General features: G+C 55.8%; 1 protein-coding gene across 1 annotated transcript in view; it reads right to left on the bottom strand.

Moving 5' to 3' along the window:
- Col7a1 (collagen type VII alpha 1 chain) overlaps positions 1 to 22403 on the bottom strand; it is a 31036-nt gene that overhangs the window by 4834 nt on the left and 3799 nt on the right. The window contains exons 13-104 of the mRNA XM_055629932.1: positions 21455 to 21598; positions 21244 to 21369; positions 21009 to 21152; positions 20401 to 20520; positions 20123 to 20266; positions 19671 to 19796; positions 19420 to 19566; positions 19084 to 19206; positions 18577 to 18723; positions 18200 to 18334; positions 17972 to 18118; positions 17752 to 17888; positions 17309 to 17435; positions 17075 to 17221; positions 16817 to 16989; positions 16689 to 16724; positions 16578 to 16604; positions 16447 to 16491; positions 16314 to 16376; positions 15768 to 15839; positions 15640 to 15675; positions 15465 to 15500; positions 15220 to 15291; positions 15037 to 15114; positions 14649 to 14675; positions 14514 to 14567; positions 14363 to 14425; positions 14225 to 14284; positions 14094 to 14129; positions 13858 to 13902; positions 13752 to 13787; positions 13420 to 13464; positions 13288 to 13323; positions 13143 to 13175; positions 12733 to 12765; positions 12531 to 12584; positions 12392 to 12451; positions 12272 to 12307; positions 12080 to 12160; positions 11944 to 11979; positions 11703 to 11747; positions 11408 to 11479; positions 11165 to 11209; positions 10901 to 10927; positions 10676 to 10705; positions 10474 to 10545; positions 10364 to 10399; positions 10254 to 10289; positions 10082 to 10162; positions 9837 to 9872; positions 9392 to 9445; positions 9261 to 9305; positions 8363 to 8398; positions 8257 to 8292; positions 8054 to 8149; positions 7904 to 7939; positions 7776 to 7811; positions 7629 to 7676; positions 7298 to 7333; positions 7058 to 7180; positions 6766 to 6966; positions 6638 to 6673; positions 6499 to 6552; positions 6265 to 6333; positions 6146 to 6190; positions 5983 to 6045; positions 5771 to 5815; positions 5437 to 5472; positions 5288 to 5323; positions 5092 to 5136; positions 4948 to 4980; positions 4810 to 4872; positions 4657 to 4692; positions 4495 to 4575; positions 4318 to 4386; positions 4158 to 4193; positions 4038 to 4079; positions 3821 to 3865; positions 3686 to 3730; positions 2763 to 2798; positions 2620 to 2679; positions 2407 to 2514; positions 2181 to 2252; positions 2025 to 2060; positions 1864 to 1923; positions 1715 to 1759; positions 1280 to 1315; positions 1127 to 1162; positions 1000 to 1056; positions 780 to 851; positions 364 to 435; positions 118 to 153 (exon numbers count right to left, since the gene is read on the bottom strand). Coding sequence (XP_055485907.1) covers positions 118 to 153; positions 364 to 435; positions 780 to 851; positions 1000 to 1056; positions 1127 to 1162; positions 1280 to 1315; positions 1715 to 1759; positions 1864 to 1923; positions 2025 to 2060; positions 2181 to 2252; positions 2407 to 2514; positions 2620 to 2679; positions 2763 to 2798; positions 3686 to 3730; positions 3821 to 3865; positions 4038 to 4079; positions 4158 to 4193; positions 4318 to 4386; positions 4495 to 4575; positions 4657 to 4692; positions 4810 to 4872; positions 4948 to 4980; positions 5092 to 5136; positions 5288 to 5323; positions 5437 to 5472; positions 5771 to 5815; positions 5983 to 6045; positions 6146 to 6190; positions 6265 to 6333; positions 6499 to 6552; positions 6638 to 6673; positions 6766 to 6966; positions 7058 to 7180; positions 7298 to 7333; positions 7629 to 7676; positions 7776 to 7811; positions 7904 to 7939; positions 8054 to 8149; positions 8257 to 8292; positions 8363 to 8398; positions 9261 to 9305; positions 9392 to 9445; positions 9837 to 9872; positions 10082 to 10162; positions 10254 to 10289; positions 10364 to 10399; positions 10474 to 10545; positions 10676 to 10705; positions 10901 to 10927; positions 11165 to 11209; positions 11408 to 11479; positions 11703 to 11747; positions 11944 to 11979; positions 12080 to 12160; positions 12272 to 12307; positions 12392 to 12451; positions 12531 to 12584; positions 12733 to 12765; positions 13143 to 13175; positions 13288 to 13323; positions 13420 to 13464; positions 13752 to 13787; positions 13858 to 13902; positions 14094 to 14129; positions 14225 to 14284; positions 14363 to 14425; positions 14514 to 14567; positions 14649 to 14675; positions 15037 to 15114; positions 15220 to 15291; positions 15465 to 15500; positions 15640 to 15675; positions 15768 to 15839; positions 16314 to 16376; positions 16447 to 16491; positions 16578 to 16604; positions 16689 to 16724; positions 16817 to 16989; positions 17075 to 17221; positions 17309 to 17435; positions 17752 to 17888; positions 17972 to 18118; positions 18200 to 18334; positions 18577 to 18723; positions 19084 to 19206; positions 19420 to 19566; positions 19671 to 19796; positions 20123 to 20266; positions 20401 to 20520; positions 21009 to 21152; positions 21244 to 21369; positions 21455 to 21598 — 6119 coding nt within the window. The remainder of the gene's footprint in view (positions 1 to 117; positions 154 to 363; positions 436 to 779; positions 852 to 999; positions 1057 to 1126; positions 1163 to 1279; positions 1316 to 1714; positions 1760 to 1863; positions 1924 to 2024; positions 2061 to 2180; positions 2253 to 2406; positions 2515 to 2619; positions 2680 to 2762; positions 2799 to 3685; positions 3731 to 3820; positions 3866 to 4037; positions 4080 to 4157; positions 4194 to 4317; positions 4387 to 4494; positions 4576 to 4656; positions 4693 to 4809; positions 4873 to 4947; positions 4981 to 5091; positions 5137 to 5287; positions 5324 to 5436; positions 5473 to 5770; positions 5816 to 5982; positions 6046 to 6145; positions 6191 to 6264; positions 6334 to 6498; positions 6553 to 6637; positions 6674 to 6765; positions 6967 to 7057; positions 7181 to 7297; positions 7334 to 7628; positions 7677 to 7775; positions 7812 to 7903; positions 7940 to 8053; positions 8150 to 8256; positions 8293 to 8362; positions 8399 to 9260; positions 9306 to 9391; positions 9446 to 9836; positions 9873 to 10081; positions 10163 to 10253; positions 10290 to 10363; positions 10400 to 10473; positions 10546 to 10675; positions 10706 to 10900; positions 10928 to 11164; positions 11210 to 11407; positions 11480 to 11702; positions 11748 to 11943; positions 11980 to 12079; positions 12161 to 12271; positions 12308 to 12391; positions 12452 to 12530; positions 12585 to 12732; positions 12766 to 13142; positions 13176 to 13287; positions 13324 to 13419; positions 13465 to 13751; positions 13788 to 13857; positions 13903 to 14093; positions 14130 to 14224; positions 14285 to 14362; positions 14426 to 14513; positions 14568 to 14648; positions 14676 to 15036; positions 15115 to 15219; positions 15292 to 15464; positions 15501 to 15639; positions 15676 to 15767; positions 15840 to 16313; positions 16377 to 16446; positions 16492 to 16577; positions 16605 to 16688; positions 16725 to 16816; positions 16990 to 17074; positions 17222 to 17308; positions 17436 to 17751; positions 17889 to 17971; positions 18119 to 18199; positions 18335 to 18576; positions 18724 to 19083; positions 19207 to 19419; positions 19567 to 19670; positions 19797 to 20122; positions 20267 to 20400; positions 20521 to 21008; positions 21153 to 21243; positions 21370 to 21454; positions 21599 to 22403) is intronic.

Genomic DNA, 22403 nt, shown 5'->3' with positions numbered 1-22403 from the left:
GAGCTTTTGATAAAAAGAAGATCAAAATTAGGCCCCCAAAAGGCTACATGGGCCTGCCATCATGAGAATGGGGGCCTTGTGAAGACAGGGGCTCTCTATTGCATTGTGGCATCTTACCGGCTCTCCAGGGATCCCAGCGGCACCTGGCTCGCCCTGTGGGAAACAGATTGAAGCAAGCCCTTCAGCACAGCCACGCCCCATGCTGGCACGCGCAGCCACTTGGTGACCCAGTAAGCCAGGCCCAGTCTGCACACAGATCCTGTGTGAACACATGTGTGACCAAGGAAACCTAGATCCCCCTGACATAAGACATCCCCAAGGCAGGTGTGAGCTACGCGTGACTGAGCCTGGGGTGGAACTTGCCTTTGGCCCTGTGAGTCCTTGAACTCCAATTGATCCAGCAGAGCCTTTGTCACCAGGCTCTCCTTTGGAGCCCTTTAGGAGTGACCGGAAGAAAGGACAGAATCAAGACACCGTCCGGAGTACCCCTCACACCCACAGAGCTCCCTTGCTGTTTCCAGAGGCTCCCCTGATAGAGTCACAGCCCAGGGCCCCCTCCTGTTCTCACCATGAGCCTCTGGAGCTCATGTCCACCCCTTACAGTCACTACAGCCTAATCGTCCCTCTCACCCACACTAAGCTTCGTCCTTTTCTGACTCTCTGTGACACAGACACTGGCATGCGTGCGCACACACACACACACACACACACACACACACACACACACACACACCACAGCTCGCAGGACCCACGAGGAGAGCCCACCCTCTTCCTTGTACCTTATCACCAGGATTCCCACTCTCTCCCCGAGGTCCTTTGTCACCATCTATGCCTCGAGGTCCTCGTTCACCCTAGGGCAAAGGTCAGAAGTCAGGGTCAGGAGCCAGATGCCCCTCACGTTCTGGAAAGCTGAGCTCTTGGATCACCTGTGCCAGCCCCACAGAACTCTTCCCTACAGCTGAGGGAGATCCGGTTTACATCTGAACTCGAACCACTCACCATGTCCCCTTTGGCACCTCGTGGCCCTGGAGGCCCCCCTATCACCGCTGAGTCACCCTGGGGGAGGAATCAGAAGCGTCAGGAACACCCCAGGCTCCTGCTCCAGCCCTCCCTGATAACCACTTACCTTGTCACCCTTGACCCCTGCGGTTCCAGTGTCACCCTATGGGGTAGAAGAATGTGAACCTCAGTTAAGCTGGGGGGTAGGGTGGACAGACCTTAATTACAATATCCATTATCACCCCCACTCACCCCAGGGGCCTCTCTTCCACATTCTTACCTTCTCTCCTCGGTCTCCCCGACTGCCAGGGGGGCCCTGTGTGAAAAAACTGATTATGAGGGGCTGGAGTGATGGCTCAGCAGTTAAGGACACTGACTGCTCTTTCAGAGGACCCGAGTTCAAGTCCCAGCACCCACATGGCAGCTCATAACTGTAACTCCAAGATCTGAAACTCACACAGACACACATGCGGGCAAAACACCAATGCACATAAAGGTAAATAAATTAAAAAAAAAAAAAAACCTGCTCATGAGTTATGGGAATGTGGGAGCTCTATCGAGGAGGCAGCTTAAGGGGCAGAGTAAGACGGAGAGGACTAGAGAGGGCAGAGAGAAACAGACAGAGCCGACAGACGCGAACCAGAGGGCTAGGACAGTCTGCAATCAGGCAGGGAGCTGCAGCCAGACCACTGTCACTCTCCCCACCAGGACATACCGTGAGTCCTCGGGGTCCTTCCTGGCCGGGGTGGCCATCTTCACCCTGAATGGTGACATGAGGTTTGGTGACTCAGAGGTTGGGAATGTGAGGTGAGAGCTGTGACTGACGGAGGGGTGGTGCCCTGGCTGTGGTGAGGGCATACGTACCCGGACACCTGGCTCGCCACGCTCCCCTCGGGGCCCAGGCAGCCCCACTCCCGGGCCTCCCTACAGAGAAATGGGTATAAGTAAGGGGACAGAGGGTTATAGAGCCCAGCGAACGCTGGGGAGTGACAGGCACAGGCGAGAGCCGGCAGCATTTCACCTACCTTGTCTCCTTTGAGTCCAGGGGCGCCAGGTGCTCCCTGTGGAGCAGAGATCAGGGACCCGTGGGCTCAGAGTGTCCACGTACCCAACCTCATGGCCGAGTCCCCACCAATAACCCTCACATGGGCAGACCCGGGGCATCCGGCAGTTCTACTCACCACTGACCCTGGTTGTCCAGGTGGTCCCAAGGGACCTGGGGCACCTTCCCTTCCTGGAGGGCCCGCCAGACCCTATAGGAAAATGGGACAAGGGGGATAGGGGGTGACTCAGGAACCATCCTTCTCTTACCCTGAAGACTGGGCATCGCCAAGGAAAGGCCGAGTCCCTTCCTCCTCACCCACTACCAGATTCAGAGGGCCCTAGATCTGTTCCCAGCCCTCTTACCCGCTCTCCAACAGGCCCTGGCTGCCCCATCTCGCCTCGAGGTCCAGTCTGACCAGGGAACCCAACAACACCAGGAGCACCGGGAGCACCAGGCGGACCCAAGTCTCCCTGAAACAGATTAGAAAGGAGAGTGGTCACAGAAAGACACCTTCCCAGGTCAGGACCTAGAACTCTTTTCTCCCACCTCAGAAGCCATGACGGACACTCACTTACCTTCGTACCTGGAGGACCAGTTGGCCCAGGGGGTCCCTGAACCCCAACACCTGGCTCACCCTTTGAGGGAAAGAGAGGTCTTATCAGGCTAAAGGAGTCATAAGCCCATGACCCAAAGCAAAGACCCTTCCACATAAATGTACCTTGAAACCTTTGAGTCCTGGAGCCCCTTTTTGACCCTAAAAAGATATATATAAATAAATAATTTAAGCTGGAGAGATGACTCAGAGGTTAAGAGTGCTGGCTGCTCTTCCAGAGGACCTGGGTTCAGTTCCCAGCAAACACACATGGCAGCTCACAACTATCTACAACTTCAGTCCCAAGAGATCCAATGTCCTTTCTGGCCTCCAAGGGCAGTAGGCAGGCAGGTGGTGCACAAATAAGCATGCAGGCAAAACACTCATAGACATATATATATATATATATATATATATATATATATATATATATATATATATATATATAAAGTGTAGGGACGTGAACATCAAGCTTTTATATGGAGCAAAAATATTCCCAAGGGAACTCAGATAATTAAGAGCCCATGGGAAGTCAGGCAGGACCTTAGGCTACTGAGGGCACAGGCCAAGAGAGGCCCAGATGTGGCCACAGACACGTGGGAGTTTAGCCGTGACCACAGGCACACAGAGCTCACACATGAGCGTGCAAACACGAAGAACCACAGATGTGGAACTCAATGGAAACTCCATCAAGGAACTTAGATGTGACCACAGATGTGTGCTCAGACAGACGGGGGAGGGAGACACGATTACAAACATATGACCAGGGAGAGGCCTGAGGAAAGTCTGCTGTGTCCCGAGACCTGGGTGCTGAGGCGATAACAGACACACATGGGCTCAGCCACGGTAAGGGACCATGATTAAGGGTGGGCACACAATGCCAAGCTTGAATCCACAAGTCTGAGAACCCAAAGCGTATGGCCTTGTGCGCTCCAAACACAACTTTCTGACAACACAGGCATAGAGAGTCGGAGATATGAACAAGTCCAAGAACGGTCTTGGTTTTCATGGTCAAGCCAGGCTTGCTCCTGCCCAGGCCCCAGACTTACATCTTCCCCGGGGTCCCCGGGCTCTCCCGCACAGCCAGGATCACCCTGCAGAGAGAGGATGGTAAAGGCCCCTGGCCTCCCAGGCCCACCCCCTACTCTGCCCAACACTTTTGCTGGAAGCTCACACCCACTCACTTTTTCACCCCGTGGTCCAGGCAGTCCCCGGTCACCTTTGGCTCCCTAGAGACATAAAGGTCATATGACAACACAGGTGTCCACCACAAACAAATGAATCTTAAGGAGGTAGTCCCGAGGCCAAGGTCAAATGTGAAGGATATGGTGAAAGCTAAGAGTCATGGGGATAGAGAAACTATGGGTCAAAGGGCCCTTGCTGTCAGGGTGTCACACTCACCGGCTCACCCAGCAGGGCCCCAGCGAGGTCTCCGGGCGCTCCCTGACAACAGAGGACGTCAATGGGTTTCTTTCCCCTCCCATTCCTTCGCCCTCTCTCCCAATACTCCTGCCTACTCACCTTCTCTCCTTTTGCTCCAGGGGGCCCAACCACCACCTGTGGGGAACAGCTAGTGAGTAGCCTAGCCGCTCTTCCTTCACCCCATCCGGACGCCCCAGGTAGTAGATGGAAACAGAGGCTTAAGGGTAGGCAGGGAGTAGGGAGCAGAGCCAACTGTTACCTGGCCAGGGGCCCCCACAGGCCCAGGTTCTCCTTTAGGTCCAACAGGGCCAGGCTGTCCTGGTAACCCCTACAAAAGAGCAGTGTGGGGAACTGAGTCTTCGTCACCCTATCCCCGACACCCAGCTGAGTACAGGGCCCCACAACAGACCACCACCAACCCTCCTAAAACACCTACCGGCACGCCAGGTCCTCCCCTGTCTCCATCCTTTCCACTGGTACCATCACGACCTGGGGGTCCTGGCTTCCCTGTCTCACCCTGAAAAGAAGGGGCTCAGATAAGGACCTGCATAATGACCCTTAACCCCCTGGAACCCAGGCCAAAATCGCCAGGACTTACCACTTGTCCAGGCAAGCCTGGTGACCCCTGTGGACCCTGGTTGGGGAGAAGCAGATACAAGGGTCATATGGGGTGAGAGACCAAGGGCACAGGAGAATGTGGTACCTGTGGGACACGGGGGCTAAACATGGTACCCTACTGCAACTCACTCACCACAAGGCCGGAAGGGCCAGGAGGGCCAGGAAGTCCCACGGGTCCAGTAGGTCCAGGCAGACCCTGGAAGAAGGAGTTTAGAACAGTGCCAACCCCATGAGTGTCCTTGTAACCTATCCCGAGGGCTATACCACTCACCCGTCCTGGGGGTCCTGTCTCTCCAGGTTCCCCCTGTAAAAGACCCAGAAACCATGTGTTCAGCGTCATCATAAAAGAAGGCATCCTAGAATCTCCCTCCTCCTTCATCTGCACATCCCATTCCCCTTCCATGCCTATACTCACCTTCAGACCAGAAGGTCCCTGAGGCCCTGCAGGGCCAGCAAGACCCTAGAGAAATGTGGAAAGGCAGAAGCCAGGGGTCAGCATTGTTGGCCTGAGCTCCAGGATTCTCCCAAATTAAGCCTGGTTCATCACCAGTGACAGATGACCATCCCCTCCCTCTCCCACCCTCACTAGGCAGTATTTCTCCATCACTCACCGGGGCACCAGGTGGTCCAGGGTCTCCATGGCTACCCTGTTGGGGAGAGTCTGATGAAAGGAACCAATCCCACCCAGAGAAAGTAGGCAATGTTTTTCACTGGGGCTTGGCACAGGATAGGAGTGGAGTGAGGGTTCTCCTGTACTCACCCCTGGACCAGGGGCACCCCTCAGGCCCTGCAGACCCTGCACAAGGAAGGAACTGATAAACCTTGGTCCAGGCCTCACCTTGGCCTGTTCCCACCTTCTGCTGGCCTTTTTGCCTGGGCTTTATCCTCCCCACCTCTCTGGCATAGATGAGCATATATCTGCGGACTACTCTTACAGATAGCGCATGGACGCGCAGACATACACACAGCAAACCTGCCGGACACCATGCACCTGGGTCTACAGTTTGCACGTGGGCATAGCCTTCCTCCCCTCAATTAATAAACACACAGCGAGGCTCTGAGATCCCAGGCCAGCTACTCTTGTGGCCACTCACCGGCTTCCCTTCCAGCCCAGCCACGCCACGCTCCCCTGGCAGACCCTGAAAAAAAAAAATCTAAGAGCATCTTGCCTCATGCCCAACCCCAGCCCCAATGGTCAAGGATGGGATTTACGCTTCTAAGCAGTGCCGACTCCAGCCCTGCAAATGTGTCAACACATGTAAGAGCCACATCCTTGCACACATGTGATCTATGGGACAAGACTCACCGGGTTGCCGTCATGACCCCTCTTTCCAGGCTCTCCCTGGTCTCCTTTGATGCCTGGTACGCCCTGCAAACAGAATGTCCTGCCCTGAGCCCCATTCTCTGCCAGACTTACATCTTCTCGGTATGAACCATGGAGAGGGGGCATAAGGGGTAGGGAGCCTCACCCTGTCTCCTTTGGGTCCAGGGTGGCCATCACTGCCCGGCTCCCCCTGTTTAGATGAGATGTCAGGTTAGGCCCTAGTGTCACAGTTGGGCTTGGGTCACAAGTTGAGCCCACACTGACCTTAGCACCCTTGAGTCCGGGAGGTCCTTGTTCTCTAGCGGGTCCAGGACCTACGTCTTCAATGGCCACCTGTAAGTCCGAAATCACGGAGGGAAGATGAGTTTCATATAGATGTGAAGGCATCAGCACAGGTCCCCAGACCGCATAAAGTTACGGGGTTGAAGCCACTACATGGAGCCCCTGGGGCTCAGTCTCAGGGTAGGTGTTCAGTCTCAGGGTAGGCTGGGTGTTCACCTTGGGGCCAGGAGGGCCAGGTGGTCCAGGGAGGCCGGGAAGGCCGTCTCTGCCCTGCAGAAGGAAGGAGAACGGGAGGCAGGGCCAGTCAGCACAGGCTCCAGGCGGACCTGCTTCAGGGTGTCTCCCCAACATGTACCTGTTCTCCGCGTTCTCCTTTCTCTCCCCGTTCTCCCTGGACACAAAGAGCAGGGTAAGGCCGACAGCAGCTGGGATGCCCGTCTCTCCAGCCATCCCCCCTCCGCTCCTGGTCAGCCCCAGGCTCACCCTCTCTCCTGGTCTTCCTGCCTCCCCTGCACCACCAGCCCGGCCGGGGAGTCCAGGAATGCCAGGCTTCCCAGGTTCCCCAGCAAGGCCAGGCGGACCAGCTGGGCCCCTCTCCCCAAGGGCCAGACCAGGAGGCCCCTGAGGGCCAGGGTCTCCACGTTCTCCCTTCAGCCCTCGTTCTCCAGGAAAGCCAGTGGGGCCCTGGGAGGGAGAGAAGGGTGAATGTTTGTGGCTTTAAGAATACGCCCACCCTCCGCAAGGCATACCCACTAGGGAGCCCCCAGTCTCTCACCTCCTTGCCTGGAGGGCCTCGCTCACCCGGGTCCCCCTTGGGGCCAGGTCTCCGATCAGGCACAGGCAGGAAGCTGCCAGAACTCTCATCCCAGGTGTCCACAATCTCCCTCAGGGCTGTCACCTGAGGGGCAGTGAGGGCCCAGAGGAGCAGGGCCTGTAACTCATCCACAGGGCCTCGGGGGCTCTGCTTGTCTCCTAGGGCCCCACCTGACTCCACCTCAGCTTCTAAACAACCTACCTTGATGCCAGCCATTTCCAGCAACCGATCAGCATTCTGGGAACACAAAGATGGTAAAGACTTATCCACGCAAGAGAAGGCCCCACCTCCTGCCCCACACTGTTACCTGAGAAAGTTTCTACACCCTCTTTCCCTCTGGAGGTCAGGCATGAGACCATCGGAAGCCTCTCCTCGGCATTTCCCCACCGCCTATGCCTCCCTCGAACAGAAGCTACAGGAACCCCAGGAACCCCAACAGGGCAAGGGACTGAGCACAGAGGGCAGAGCCAGACAAGGGAAAAGAGGAGTGGCCGAGATGGGTATGCAGACAAAGGTCAAGGGTCTGACTCACCGGCAAGCTTCCAGGTTCCCCTCGCAGACCACGTTCTCCTGGAAGGCCCTAGAGACAATTGGCTACTGGGACCCAGCCTGTGGGGTGTGTATATGGCTAAGGGGAGGGTATAACTTTATGGGCAGATGAAAAAGGTGGGGTCGTCACCTGTTCCCCTTTGGGTCCAGTCTCTCCACGGTCACCCTGGAACAAAGAATGATCCAGGGAGAACATGTCCTCTAACCCTGCTCAGCCCCTCATTACCCACCTTACCCACCATAGATACACGCACTCACCTTAGGACCCATAACTCCTGGGACACCGGGGAAACCCTGAAATACGGTGGGACAGAAAGGAGTCACATAGGTCAGGGCATCCGAGGCAGGTAGCCCAGGAAACACAACAGGCTACTGATCCCAAGTCCTAGAATTACCCTGGACACTTACCTGGCCAGGAGGACCAATCTGCCCCGGGAGACCTGGAGGACCCTGATGCCCAGGATTACCAGGAGCTCCACGGTCACCTTTGGGGCCAGCAGGACCCTGTAGAGAATACAGTCAGCATCCAGGGTCCCAGGGAAGAGTGGAAGCATATTGCTCATAGGGTCATGACCAGGGATCACAGGATATAAAAAAACGCAAGTACTCACTTCTCTTCCAGGGGCACCTGAATCTCCCCTTTCCCCCTAAGGAAGAAGAGGGTTTTTAGACATGGTCCAATCTGAGGCCACAACATCCTCCAAGGGCGGGGCTTACCTTCCTTCCGTCTTCTCCTGGGTCTCCAGGTTCTCCCTGTGGGCAGAGGACTCATAAGCCCAAATGGCCTGGCTTTGAGACTGTCTGTATAGATTCAGATGACTCTAACTAAATCCGCGCCTCTAGCTTCACGGCTGTGTGTCTTAGAGTGACTGTGTCCTTCCCAGCAAACTGCCGCATGTCCACAGGTATGTCTAAGTGTGTCTGCATTCACGGATACATGCTCACGCCCTCCTCCTTTCGCTCTCTATATGTAATTCACATCCATGCAGACCAGGTAAGTGCCCATGTCCTGTGAGTGTGCACATAGCCACATGTGTCTTAGAGGAGTACACAGGGCTCCCTATATCCTAGAAGGAGACTGTTTCTCTGTCTATATATGAATTTATGTGTTACGAATTTATATACATGCACTTGGGACCCCAGTTCCTTAGAAACTGTATGTTTTGACATGTGTCTGCAAATCTGACATGTATTTCAACATATATGGTCAGATGCATGTTGGTGACTATTGCTATAAATGCAAGCCAGCATGTCCTCACGCGTGTCATGGCAGGGCCATGGGACTTCGTCTCAGTACATCTCTAAGTGTTAACATGTCTCCACATGTCACATGCATAGCTTGATACCCACCTGTTTTTGTGGCTTTTTGACTGGACAAGTGGCTGTGGCTTAACTTGTCACGCCCTGGCCCTCTTGAGGGGACCCACACAGAGATCTAACTCACTGTGTCCACAAGGCTGCCTAGGTGTGCCCTAGAACACGCTTCAGATGCATCGTCACATCTGTATGTCTACATGCCAGCACATGTGTTTTATGTGTCGTCTGTGTTTCTGGGCTATGTGAACACGTGGGCCTTTCTTGGCAGGTCTGGCAGCTGTGTTGTAGACACACTCACATTTTTCCCATTCAGGCCAGGTTTGCCATCCTCGCCTGCCTTTCCCTGTGGGAACAGAGCACTGGTTAGCTCTCGGGGCTCAGGTGGCAGTAGGAAGAGGCTAAAAGCATGGCATGAAAGCCTGGACTCACTGGTGCTCCAGGAGGGCCAGGAGGGCCATGCTCTCCTCGAAGGCCTGGAAGCCCCTGGGAAAAGGAATCATTGCTAGGATTGAGACGGTCTCTGAGATAGCTCTTGGGGCTTGGCACCCCACATTCTAGAAGGGACCCCAGTAGAGAGATTCAGAAGTCTTGTGGAAATCCTCTGAGGCCCAGATCCCACGAGTTAAGGGGACTTCCAGCTTTGATTCCTAATGGAAGAACTCCAGAACTGCCCAAAGCACCCTGCTAAGATGTGCAAGGCGGAGGTCGGCAAGGGGACTCAGATGACCCGCTGACCAGGGACTGAGACCTCCACCCAAAGACCCAGCAGGACCAACTGGCCCTATTCTCTTTGATGATATGATTGGGATGACGTGGATGGGACATCTGCTGGAACCCTAGGCCACCCTCCATCCTGGCATCTCCCCTAACTTACATCTCTCCCAGGGTCCCCAGCTTTGCCTGAAGCACCCTAAAAAGAGATGCAAAGTTAGGCACATGGAATGAGGGTCCCTGATCACTGGCAGGACAGTACTAGTTCCTGTGAACCCATAACGCTGCTATGCCCCACACAGGAAGGCTCTAAGAGGATGCATGGAAAACATCGCTGATGCCAGAGCTCAAGGTCAAGACCAATCAAGTGAAGTGAAGGACCACAGGAATGGGACAAGTGTTACTCACGTGTTGCCCTGGGGGGCCAGGGGCTCCTGGTTTCCCATCCAGCCCACTGCGGCCATCCAGCCCTGGGGGCCCCCGGTCGCCCTGAAGAAAACAGAGTGGCAGCAAGCCTTGAAGACAGAGATGGGTCTTAGAGAGACAGCTGTATCTCTGGAAACTAATTCCATCCTCTTACCTTGTCCCCTGCAGGCCCTCGAACACCTGGCTCTCCCTGGGGGGAACAAGGTCAGATAAAAGATGACAGTATAATGGTGATCCAGGGAAAGGAGCAGAGCACACACTCACCTGTGGGCCTGGGGGTCCCCGGAGCCCATCAATGCCCTGAGGACAAAGGACAGAAGAATCAGAGTGAGGTTTTCCAGGACTACAACCCCCACAAGACCCATCACACTTACCCTTTGTCCGGAGGGGCCAGGAGGGCCAGGGTCACCCTTGGGTCCTGGAGGACCTTCCTGTCCAGGCTCTCCCTGTGGCAGAGACAGGCTTGCTGAGGGAACAGCTCCTTGGCCACTAGGCACACTGGAGCCTGGTCTTGTCACTAGGGCCACCGGAGCCTTCCCAGACTTGCAGCTCCTCTCTACCAACAGACCTCAGTACCTTGTCTCTGGAGCCAATTCCTGTATCCACCTATGGGGGAATGCTCAGTTAGAACACTTCAAGAGGAAATCTGAGGCTGGAAAGCCGAAATGGGGACAGAGAGGGGCAATGAAGATCAAGAGAGGAGTCAAGGAACTGGGAAGGAAATGGATTGAGTGAGAGGATACAGGCGTCAGTGGGGCAGGGAAGAGAGGTGACAGAGGACACGGCGGAACTCAAACCTACCAGCCGTCCAGGGGGACCCGGCAAGCCCTGGAAAAGGAATTACTAGGGTCAACAGGAGCCCTGAGGTTATCAGCCATCTAAGTTCAGAGTTTCCCAGGTTCAACTCTGCCCCCCAATTCCCTAAAATGCCCCAATACCAACTCCCAGAAGGCAGCTAGGCCTGGCAGGGGCCGTCGCTGCTTCCTCCCTGTAACTGCCAGGCCTCTTGTGTGAACAAGGCCCACCGATGGCAGCCCACGCCGGTCCAGGACCAGCACTACTCACCGGTTCCCCACGGTCACCCTTGGGTCCTGATGGTCCAGGGCTGCCCTGTAGAAGGCAAGGGAGTCACTGAGGACAGACAGCAATTAGGGAGTGATTTAGAAGTACCATGAGTGCTCATGGGGTCCTTACAAAAGAGACAAAGGTGAGGACCGTGAGAGGGTAAACACTGAAAGGGTGGGGTGGGAGCTGGATGGATGAGTGGAGACTGAAGTCAGGGGTAAAGGACCAGAAGTTGAAACTCACATCCCGTCCATCTTCTCCAGGATCTCCTGGGTCTCCCTTCTCACCCACAGGTCCCCGGGCCCCAGGTACCCCCTGAGAAGAATGGCAGGTTTGAGACAGACTCTTCGGGTTTCCCATGAGCTTCTATACTGCCTGTGTTCCCCATCACCCCAAAATCCAAACAGTTTTCCATCACCCCAAACCTCCCTGAAGAGTCTCCTCTCACATCTCACCCACCCAGAACCTCTTACCACTGTCATGTCTAAGTCTCTTCCTCCCTCTTACTTGATCTCTTATTTCTCCTGTGGAAACTCACCCGGAGGCCACGTTCACCTGATTTTCCAGGCAAACCTGGGTCGCCCTGGTGATGGAGAGAAAAAGTCATTCTGTGCAGGTGGGTGAGGATCTAATTGACTCAGCAAGCATACACAGAGATGGCCTGGGCACTGGCTGGACAGGCGCCAGAGGATAGACAAAATGCTCTGCCAGGCCCCAATGTCCTTGGGGTCCTGGTTCTAGGGTAGAGGATCAAAAGTCACAGTGGGGAGGAGTCTCACCGGGATACCTTCGTCACCTTTCTCTCCAGCTTCGCCCTGTGAGACACGAGAGTCAGTCTTGGTCCTACGACCCCAGTGATACAGGCAAACACCCATGCCCCCTATTCCACCATGACACTCCCAGCTCCAGCCTCACATCTCTTCCTCGGGGGCCAATGGGTCCTGGGGGACCAGGTCGTCCAGAATCTCCCTTCTCTCCAGGAGGCCCCGAGTCACCCTGTCAGGGAGACAAGAAAGAGAGGTGATGTAGAACTTAGAACGCAGAGAGCCTTTGAGAGAGGAGGGAACTCCAGAAACCCTGGGGTCCCCCAAGGTCACAGATACTCACTGTGGGTCCTGCTCTGCCAGTGAGGCCAATGGGACCCTGAGAGAGCAGGGAGGGTAATGGGTCAACCAGAGTTCTAGGTACCCCCCCCCGTCACGTGCCCCAAGCCCCACATCCATTCACCCGCTCTCCAGGGTCTCCTTTGGGGCCAGGGTCTCCAGGAAGAGCCAACCCAGGTGGACCCTACAGATGGAATGATTAGAATTCAGGAGTGCATGAGCTCCACCTGTCCCTACCCCTAAAACACTTCCCCCTCGCTCACCTGCTCCCCTTTGATTCCAGGAGCTCCTCTGGGCCCAGGGGGCCCAACGTCTCCCTAAAGGTGACAAGACTATTAGTACTAGAACCAGGCTTCATGTCCTCCCACACCCAGCAATAGTGCTTGCCAGGCTTGCGCTCTCTAGGTAGGATCTGAGACAGACCCTGTGACCTTGATCTCACCCTTTAACAGTCTCCTGACATACCCTTTCTCCTTTGGCTCCAGCACCACCAGGACCCTGCAAACAAACAGGGCAGACACAGCTCAGCCTTGACTAGGGATCGTAGGACCAGTCTCCATGGGGTCGGAGATCTATGGTGCTGGATGTCACAGAATTCTGTCTCTGCCTGTAGGTCTCAGACAGGCTCGCTAATAAGAATAAGATAAGGGCTATGCAAAATGGACTAATGCCTGATAGCATGTTCACGACTACAAAATGGTCATAGGGTCAGAGGGACACACCTAGATGTCTGAAGGCGGATTACAGCATAAAGGGACTCACAAAGCTGGGCCTACTCAGGGCCAAGGTTGTGGGCTCACAACCCTGAGCAATAGTTATTACATCACTGCTCCAGGACTAGGCTGGGCTCAAGACCCCATCTGGCCCTCACTTACCACTGCAGGATCCCCAGGGCGACCAGGCTCTCCCTATGGAGAGAGGATGGGGACAGACACAGGTCAAAGGGCCACCTGGGAACCTAACTGTCCCACCTGCTACATCCCTGTTGCCAGGAAGTATGACATCCAGCCTGTAACCCACCTTTTCTCCTCGGCGGCCAGCGGGTCCTGGTGGCCCCTGTACACAGAGAAATTGTGAGGCCAAACAAAGAAAAGGAACACGGGAAGGCCCCATGCCTGGCCCCCCAAACACACCAAACACACACGGACTCACCTCAGGACCCTCCACTCCAGGGCGTCCAGCAGCCCCAGGGAGCCCCTAGGGAAGAGGAACAGACGTGCTGCTCCAGGTGGGCAGGGCAGGTTAGAGAGGGGTCACAGGGGACTGGGATGGGCAGGAGTCAAACTCAGCAAGAGAACAGAGGTCAGTGCCAGTCAAAGCTGGGTCCCTGCAGCTGAGAGGCTAGAGCCTGCATCCCTAAAGAGTAGGTGTCACGTGCTAATGGGCAGAAGGGCAAGGGGTGGATGAGACTAAGAGTAAGAAATCAGAACTAGGAGGGCACATAGTGTCCGCAAGTCAGCTAGCACTGAGGTCAAAGGGCTTACCTGGGGTCCCACTGGACCAGGCGGTCCCTGTTTACCCTGGTAGAAAAGAATCGATCAGAACTGAGACTAGCCCCAGATGCTCCCAAGCTCCCTCAGGTCCGCATACCTTTTCTCCAGGCTCACCCGGGTTCCCTGTCTGTCCGCGGTCACCCTAAGGAGGGAGGAGAGAGGGCCTTTCAGAGAACCCCAAATAAAGCCTATGGGTGTCCAACTACTAAAACCACAGCCTCTGAGCTCCCCAGGCCCGTCTCTCCTAACTCTGCAGTCTCTGCTACACTGTGGGAGGGTCCCAGATTGTAACACATCATATCTGAACACACCCCTGCCACAGTTGGTACTCACTTTGGGCCCAGTAACTCCAGGAGCTCCCCGCAGGCCCTGGAAAGGGTGATTCGAGAGTTCAGAGATTTAGGTTTGAGCGTAAGGATGAAGTGGGAGTTGATGGTTAAAGGCAGAAACTGGAGCTAACTCACTGGTTCACCTGGGGCCCCGGGTTGTCCTGGAAGACCTGGGGCTCCATCCTCACAGTCACCCTGAAGGAGAAACAAATGACAGGAAGACCCAGGGGAGACCCTACCTGCCTATTGGCTACCGAGAGGTCAGACTCCTACCTTCTCTCCCTTATCTCCAGAGCGGCCAGGTGGGCCTTGGGGTCCAGGGCTGCCGGGAAGGCCCTTGAAGGAAGTAAATAAACTCATAAGCAAAAATCTAGAAAGGCCAGCACTCAACCACTGCCCCACTAGAAACCCAAAGCCCCCTCACCGGAAGCCCAGGCTCTCCTTGTCCAGTGCCACCAATACCTGGTCCCGGGGGACCCTGAGGAAGAACAGTAGGTCAGGGGATAGCCATGAGGCCTAGATTCTAAGCCATCCCCAGGATTCCTGGCCACTCACTTACCCGTTCACCACGATCACCTTTGTCACCCTGGAAGACAGATCATGACCCCATGACTCTGGGCCATACCTTCCTCCCCAAGATACAAGGAGAATCATTGGGTCAAATTTGATTACACAAATAATGGGGCTGGATATGGTGGAGTACACTTTTAATCCTAGCACTTGGGAGGAAGAGGCTGACAGATCTCTGTGGGTTGAGGCCAGCCAGGGCTACATAGAGAGACCTTGTCTCAAAACCTACCCCACCCCCCCAAAAAAAGAATAATGGGGAACTGAGGAAAGGGAGTTAAAGGCCAGAAAAAACAATAGTGTCATACGGGTTCCAGTGGGGTCACCAAGTCTCTGAATCACATGGCATTCAGAAAACTATTTGGAGATTATGCTGTTACCTTCACTGATGTTCCAGGAAGCCCTGGAGGACCACGGGGCCCAGGATCCCCTAAAGGGCCACGAGGTCCTGGGGGTCCCTGATAGAGGAGAAAACACATAAGGTGCTTTAGACCTGACTGTCGCTTCCTGTCTGGGTTTCTCCCACTCAAATATCACTTGGGGTCCCTTATCCAGGGACTTACGGAAGGTCCAGGGTCCCCTTTCCTTCCAGGAAGCCCTGGCCCTTCACCTCCAGTGGGTTGTCCAGGCTCCCCCTGTGTGGGGCAAGACATGTTGTTAGGGTAAGGAAGGTAGAAGAAACAAAACGAAAACAAAAACCTAGCGGTGTTCTAGTTCTCCCTTAGCATGCCTTGTACAGGGTCTAGCCTGGGGCATCCCCGCTCCTCCATGGAATATCTGCTCCCCCTTCCCTTTCCCTTTCACCTACCGGCTCCCCCTTTGGGCCTCGAGGTCCTCGCTCTCCCTGAGGACAAAGCAGAGTGGAGGGGAGCACTTTGACTCAGAGTCTGAGTGGTCCTCATGAGCCACAGCTGACCCCAGCCTTAGACTCTTCACCCTAGAAGAACCCTAGAAAGTACTGGGGAAGCAGAAACAGCACTTACCGGTTCCCCTCGAGGGCCGGGCCATCCTGAGGAGCCCTGGAAATGAAGGTCAAAGGCAGAACAGTCAAAATGACAGCGCCCACTCAAGGAATTGTCCCCTGTGACCAGCAAAGGCAAGGCCTGCCCACCTTAACACCAGGAGATCCAGGAATGCCAGGAAGGCCAGGACTGCCAGGAGGCCCTTCTGGGCCAGGAAAGCCCTAGAAAGACAAAGAGGTCAAAGCAGGGAAAGAGCCTCCCGCTCCAACCCCACAGGCTCCCAAGTGCTACCAGAGGTGAGTAAAAAAGCGGGCAGAAAAGCGATACCACCTGCCGAATGAAGCCTAATCTCAGACAAGATGCCTGCCTCTCCAGGGATCTCAAAGCCCCTTTCTTTCCACTCCAGAACCTCCCCCTAAGCCGGTGAGTTTCTAATCTTCACTCAGGCCTCTAAGACTATTCTGTGATTATTTATTTATTTATTATTTACTGAGATAGGGTCTTGCTGTACAGTCTAGGTTAGCGTAAAAGTTGTGGCTCCTCCTACTCTGCTTCTTGGATGCTCGGGTTACAACTGTGATCCACCGTGCCCCCCTCATCCTGTGCCTCTAACTCTGCTTCTTCCTCTTGCCCCCACACCCTCCAGGAACACTAGTGGGAACACCCTGAAGACAGGCGACGACCACCACACTCACCCTCTCTCCTTTTGCTTGGGCACTGCCAGGAGGTCCTGGTGGGCCAGGAGCACCGGTCCTGCCCTGAGTGAGGACAGCAGGTAAGGAGGCTGTAAGCCAGCCAGGAGAAAGGCGGGTGTGGGGAGGCACTCACCGGGAGACCGGGGGGACCAGGAAGCCCAGCCTGTCCTTGTAGTCCCTAAAAGGGGCAACCAGTAAGTCCTGTGCTGCTGACCACCTCTGCCCCGCTGAACCCAGCCTGTTCACCAACCCAGGGTCGCTTACCGTCACTCCAGCTTCCCCCTTCTGGCCCTGGGAAAAGATATGTCAGAAGAGCGTAAGAATAACCAGTCCTAGCCATGGCTTTTGCCCACTCATTTAGCCTTGACCACCTACCTTTGGACAGTGCACAACACAAGGCTCAGGCTGTGGCTGTGGACAAAGAGGTTCTCTGAGACCAGGAAATTCTAAAAGAACCCCACGGTCCCCTGTCCACCACCAGTCTCCAGAGGCCTTGTCCAAACCTGTGTGCTCACAGCTGCCTGACACAAAGCTACCGCCAGATCACTGACTGCTTGGTCCAAGCTTGGGCCATTATCCGTCGCAAAGAAGTTCTGGATGGGGTCCACACTTGGTGCCAAGCGACGCAGCTGCTCCGGGTCAGCTCCCACCAAACCCAACATCATCACTTTGAGCCCTAAGAAGAGGTCCAGTGACCTACATGACAACCTCACTGGGACCACCCCCTCTTTCTAAAGCCCCCCTCCAGCCCCACAGCTCACCAGAAGCCTGGGCCTCACGAATGGGGCTGACTATGTCCCCTCTCAGAGGTTCATCCACTAACAGGACCATCACCCCTGGTACTTGCTGGCGACGACCAGGAGCGTTGGATGCCAAGAGGTGGCTGTGAGCTGTGATCACAGCTGTGCCTGGGGAAAAGCGGTGCCTCAGAACTTGGAGACCCTGAAGCTCCTGGTGGGGGAGGCCCAGCGCTCCTCGCCAATTGCAGTCCTCACCTAGGTTGCTTCCGCTTGGATCCACGTAGGGGATGTCACGGATCTTTTGCAAGATGATGCCAAGATCATGGGAACCATTCAGTGGGGACAGTGGGGAGGGCTGGTGACTGTAGGACAGCAGGCCAACCTGGGTGGAAACAGACAAAGAGACACAGAACATGGAGGAATGACAGAGCGGGACGGGGGGGGGGGGAACAGGGGGGCGGGGCACTCTGGGGCTGGAGAAAAAAAAAAAAAGACCTGGGAGGTGTGGCCAAACCTGAGCTGCTGCCCAGGGTGTCAGTGGGATAGCGAGTCACCCAGCAGGTGAGGTGAGCTGGAGCGGGGGGCGGGGGTGGGGCAGCCGGGCAAAGCCTGAGCCTACGAGTGACGAGTGACGACGGAGAAATGGTGGCTGGGGAGGGACAGGGACAGGTGGAGTCTGACTGTCTTTAGAGCCAAACCTGAGCAGCCTGTGGACCAAGAGGCCCGAGGGCTACCACGAGCCTCTCCAGGACCCTCCTTACAGCCTCTGCATGGTGAGCGTTGTCTCGGGTGGCACGTAACAGGAACACCACGTCCACCCGGCCGTGGGGACACGCTGCACAAAAGGACTGAGTTACTTACTGGCACCGTTAGCCATTTCATGGGCCCCTCAGGCTTCTCCTGCCGTAGCTTCCATACCTGGTGTTTGTGTGACTGAGACCTCAGGACCTCGGACGCCCCTCTGGATAGGTGTGAGAGAGAAGACATAGGAAACACCAGGTTCCAGGCCGGTCACTCTGTGGGAGCTTGTGGTTCCTGGCAGCGTCTGTGGGGCCCCAGGGACGTCTGCAGAGGACAATTTGGTTAAACAGGAGCTTCTCTATGGAACCCCATTACCACCCACCCCACCTCTGGTCTTCCTCTTACCCCGGCCAGTCCCTCTGAGTGGCCGCCAGGACAAGATATAGCTGGATGCCCCAGGCACTGGGGTCCAGGTCAAAGTCACTGAGTCGAGAGAGGTGTCCACCACACGTAGTTCAGTGCTCAGGACACGAGGGGGTTCTGAAAGAGGAATCAAAGACCAAAGGATCTGAGGCTGGAGGCAGAGAGCAAGACAGAGATATGGGATCCTACAGAAGGTTCGTTTTAGCAAAGCATCATGGGAGCTCATGTGGGACTCAACCCCACGACCTTGGAGGAGGGGCTGCAGGAGTCCCTTAGAGCCTGGAGTGCAGAAAATCAGGGTACATCATCAGTGGGGGGACAGGCACCCCACAGGCCGGTGGGCGCTTTGGGGGGCTCACCAGTGTGCGCAGTCACCTTCTTGGGGGGCCCTTCTCCAGTCTGACCCAGCACACTCAGCCACACGTGGTACAGCGTTGCCGGCTCCAGTCCGCCCAGGGTGTAGCTGTTGGTCTCAGGTCCCACCGTCAGGGACTGCTCCTGGCCACCTGAGACAGCATGAGAGTGAGGATGAGGACCTCACTCTCACAGGGGCAGCAGGAGGGTGGTGGCCGGTCACCGAGAAGGGTGTTCCCACCTCGCTGACTCTCGACAACCACACTGAGCATGGCTAACCACAGGTTCGTCCTCCTGATGAATGGCCCTCGTTCATCTTTACTCTGTCCTCGTCCCTGACCCCGGCAGACGGGACCCTCGAGACCGATTGCCCCCCCCACCGTGTTGACTAAGCCCCCTGCCGTTTTTGATTCTGCAGACCTGCCTCCCTACTCCTTCCGCCACCTTTGATGACTCTGCCCACAGGCCCTCTCCTTTAATTGGTCCCAACTTCCTACAAGGGCACCGCTCACCCTCAGGTTGCCAGTGCAGACGGAAGCCGGGCGCCCCGGGCACTCGCTCCCAGCGCAGCCCCAAGGAGTGTTCTCCACGCTGCACTACTTGAAGGGTTTCCAGAGGTCCTGGAGCTGCAGGTGCTTAAGAGAAAGCACTACTGTCAGGGAGGCCCTGCCCCTTAGGCCGTACTGATCCCGCCTACCACACCCCTCTCTCCCAGACTTTACCCACACAGGCTCATTAGAAATCCTTGATCCCTTCTCCAATCTCCAGCACAGGCCCTGCCCCATAAGCCCCAGCCCATGAACACAGGCCCCAACCCAAGGCCCCTTCCAATCCCCAAAAACTCCTACGTGTGGTGACGACAATGGAAACGGGGGCACCCTCCCGGTCTCCAACAAGTGCTGTCACTCTCACGAAGTAGCTCACTCCGCCTTCGAGCCCCCGAATCTCTGCAGAGTCTTTGTTTCCAGGGAGTACCTGCTGTTTCAACGGGCCACCTGGCCGGGCCAGTGAAGAGTAAGGGTTAAGGGTATGGGGAGCCAACCAGAGAGGGCAGTTGCGGCCAGGAAGGACAAGGATCAGGTCATGGAGCCATCCATACCTTCGCTACGCCCCCACGCCAGTCTATAGGCTGTGGCTCCAGGGACACCTACCCAGGTGACCCGCAGAACATCGCTGGAAGCGTTAAGGATTTGCAGTTTTGATACACTGCCCACAGGCTCAGGAGCTAGGGACAAAGGCAAGGTAAGGATCAGGGGCCACCAGCTATCTAGCAGAGACAAGAGTGGCAAGGCAGGCAAGCTAATGAAGGCTGGGCAAGCTTAGCGTGGGTCAGCAGGAGGAACCTTAAGAGGGAGGAGGTCAGTGTCTCAGGGGTCATGTGAAGTATGTCCAAGGTCACCACCGTGGGTGGGCACTCAGGCCCCGGGGCTGGCTCAGCATGGTGGGAGAGTCACGCAGCAGCAATGGAACGGGCAAATGGAACTGGCAGAAATACCTAGCGGGGTGGGTCAGCCAATGAGGTGTGAGAACAGCTGGCCAGGGTCCACTCACCAGTCTTCACAACCACAGAGGCAGGGGTTCCATCCACACCAGCTGCGTGGGCTCTCACACGCACTATGTACTCTGTGTTTGGCTCCAGCCCATCTATTTCAGCCACCGTGGCTTCCCCAGAAACCAACTGCGATTTCTCTGGACCTGGGATTGGGGACAGGGGTAACACCAGGACTTGCCAGATTACCTAGTGCTCCTCTCGGACCCCAAAATAATCTCCAGCCTCCATTCTATTCAGAATTGCCTCCCATAACCCTCCTTAAACCCCTGCCTCCTACCATGGCCTGATTGCCAGGAAACCCTGTATCCTGTGGCACCCGGAACCCCAGTCCAAGAAATGCTGATAGACGAGCTGCCAGCCTGCGTCGAATGGACTCTCCTCACTGGGCCCACTGGGTCTGGAGAGAGATAATGCGCAATCTGGTAAGGTAGGCAGGAGTCCTGATGGGAGAAGAGCAGGGACTATTTGCTAGGGGAAGCCTGAGTGGTTATAGGAGGCAGGGACCTCACAAAGGAGGCAGCGAGGACTCCACAGAAGGCACAGTAGGGTGCTGGCTGGTGGCAGCAATCTGAAAGGTAAGGTCTGACAGAGAGGGGTCTATGGGAGCATTAGGAGACAGGGAGGGCATCAGGCAAATGACAAAGAAAAGGTCTAAGAGGAGAGTTGGGTCCAGGAGGAGGAAGTGGTGGGCTCTGAGTGATGAGCAGCAGAAATCAGAACAGAAACAGTGGGAGCTGCGGGAGAGGCACAGGCGCACAGGAGGGAGAAGGCTCGAGAGTAGGGATGGGGATAGGATGGGACTCAGGGGGAGGTAGTGAGTAAAGGGGCCAGAGGAGTCTGAAAAGGCACTGGAGGCAAAGAACAAAGGGAGTGTCGGGCGCTGACCAGTTCGAGCCACGATGACCACAGGGGGGCCCTCTTCTCTCCCCCGCAGTGCTGACACAGCCACATGGTAAGAGGTTCCAGGCTGCAGCCCCAGGATGTCTGTGGCAGTAGAGTCTGGGGTGAGTGTCTGGCTGGACTCCGGACCTGGGAGCAGAGAGAAATGACAGCCTGGTTTCTGCACGGCCCCTTACTTCCACACACCCTGCTGGCTCCCCTAAGCAGCCCACACACTGACCACTGCCTGTCCTCCAGCTAATCCGAAATCCACTGGCCCCAGGGACAGGTCCCCAGGCCACTCTGATTCTGGTTGTATCTGATGCCACAACCCGCAGTCCTGGGACAGTAAGTGGGGTCTCCGGATCTGGGGATTAAAGACAGGGGTCAAGGGTCAAGATGGGGACAAGAGCAAGTGAGTGTTGTCCCTATAAGCCTCCCGAAGTGCTCACCTCTGTGGATCGTGAGGGTGCTGGCGTCACCCTCACGGGCACCCACTCGAGCAGACACCCGCACCGTGTAGGTAATCCCAGAGCGAACGTCATCCAAGTCAAAGGCTGTCTGACTCCCAGGAAGCAACAGCGTCCGCTCAACCCCTGGAAAAAGCCAGGGTGGGCAGGCTGGGGTCAGCATCACACAGGGATACAGAACAGCAGTCAGTGATGAGCAAGGATACGAGACAAGGAGTCTCATGGGAGGTGGGGAGATTGGATGGCGAGGGGCAGGGAGAGGTGAAAACAGTGAGAGAAAACGATGTGGGGTTAAAGGGTCCATGGTGACGACACAGGACAAAAGGAGTCATCGATGAACCGGGACACTGGAGGATAGGGGTTGGGACATAGTATGATGAGAGTCCGTGACAGTGATGTGAGTTGACAAGCCACCGACAGACACTAACGGAGGATGACCAAGGTGAGTGTTGGGTGAGGTCGTGAGGTGAAAGAGTAGTATTGGGGGACCCTTAATGAGGAGGTGGTGGGAATGTGAGGAGCTGGGGGCCATGGAAGTCTGAGGAGCACTCAGGCAAAGAATCAAGGGACTGAGCCAGGCAGCTGGAGGGATGGCTCAGAGGTTAGAGCACTGGCTGTTCTTTCAGAGGTCCTGAGTTCAACTCCCAGCAACCACATGGTGGCTCACAACCATCTGTAATGAGATGGCGTGTCTCGGTGTACATGCAGGCGGAACACTGCATACATAATAAATAAATAAATATTTTAAAGGAGAGAGAAAGTGACTGCATCAGGCTCTGGCTGGTTTGAGCCACAGTGCCCACAGGGGGGCCCTCTTCTCTTCCTTGAGAAAGACAGCAGAAGGGCAGGTCTTAGAGCCTGTGTTGATGGAGAAGGATGAGCCATGGCAGGAGTAGGGCAGAGTGGAGACAACAGATGAGCAGGCTGGGGT

Source organism: Psammomys obesus, unplaced genomic scaffold, assembly GCF_907164565.1.
Source record: "Psammomys obesus unplaced genomic scaffold, mPsaObe1.curated_primary_1811, whole genome shotgun sequence".
NCBI classification, from domain to species: Eukaryota; Metazoa; Chordata; class Mammalia; order Rodentia; family Muridae; genus Psammomys; species Psammomys obesus.
The sequence above is the reverse complement of the archived record's forward strand: the minus strand, read 5'-3'. Positions and strand labels throughout refer to the sequence as shown.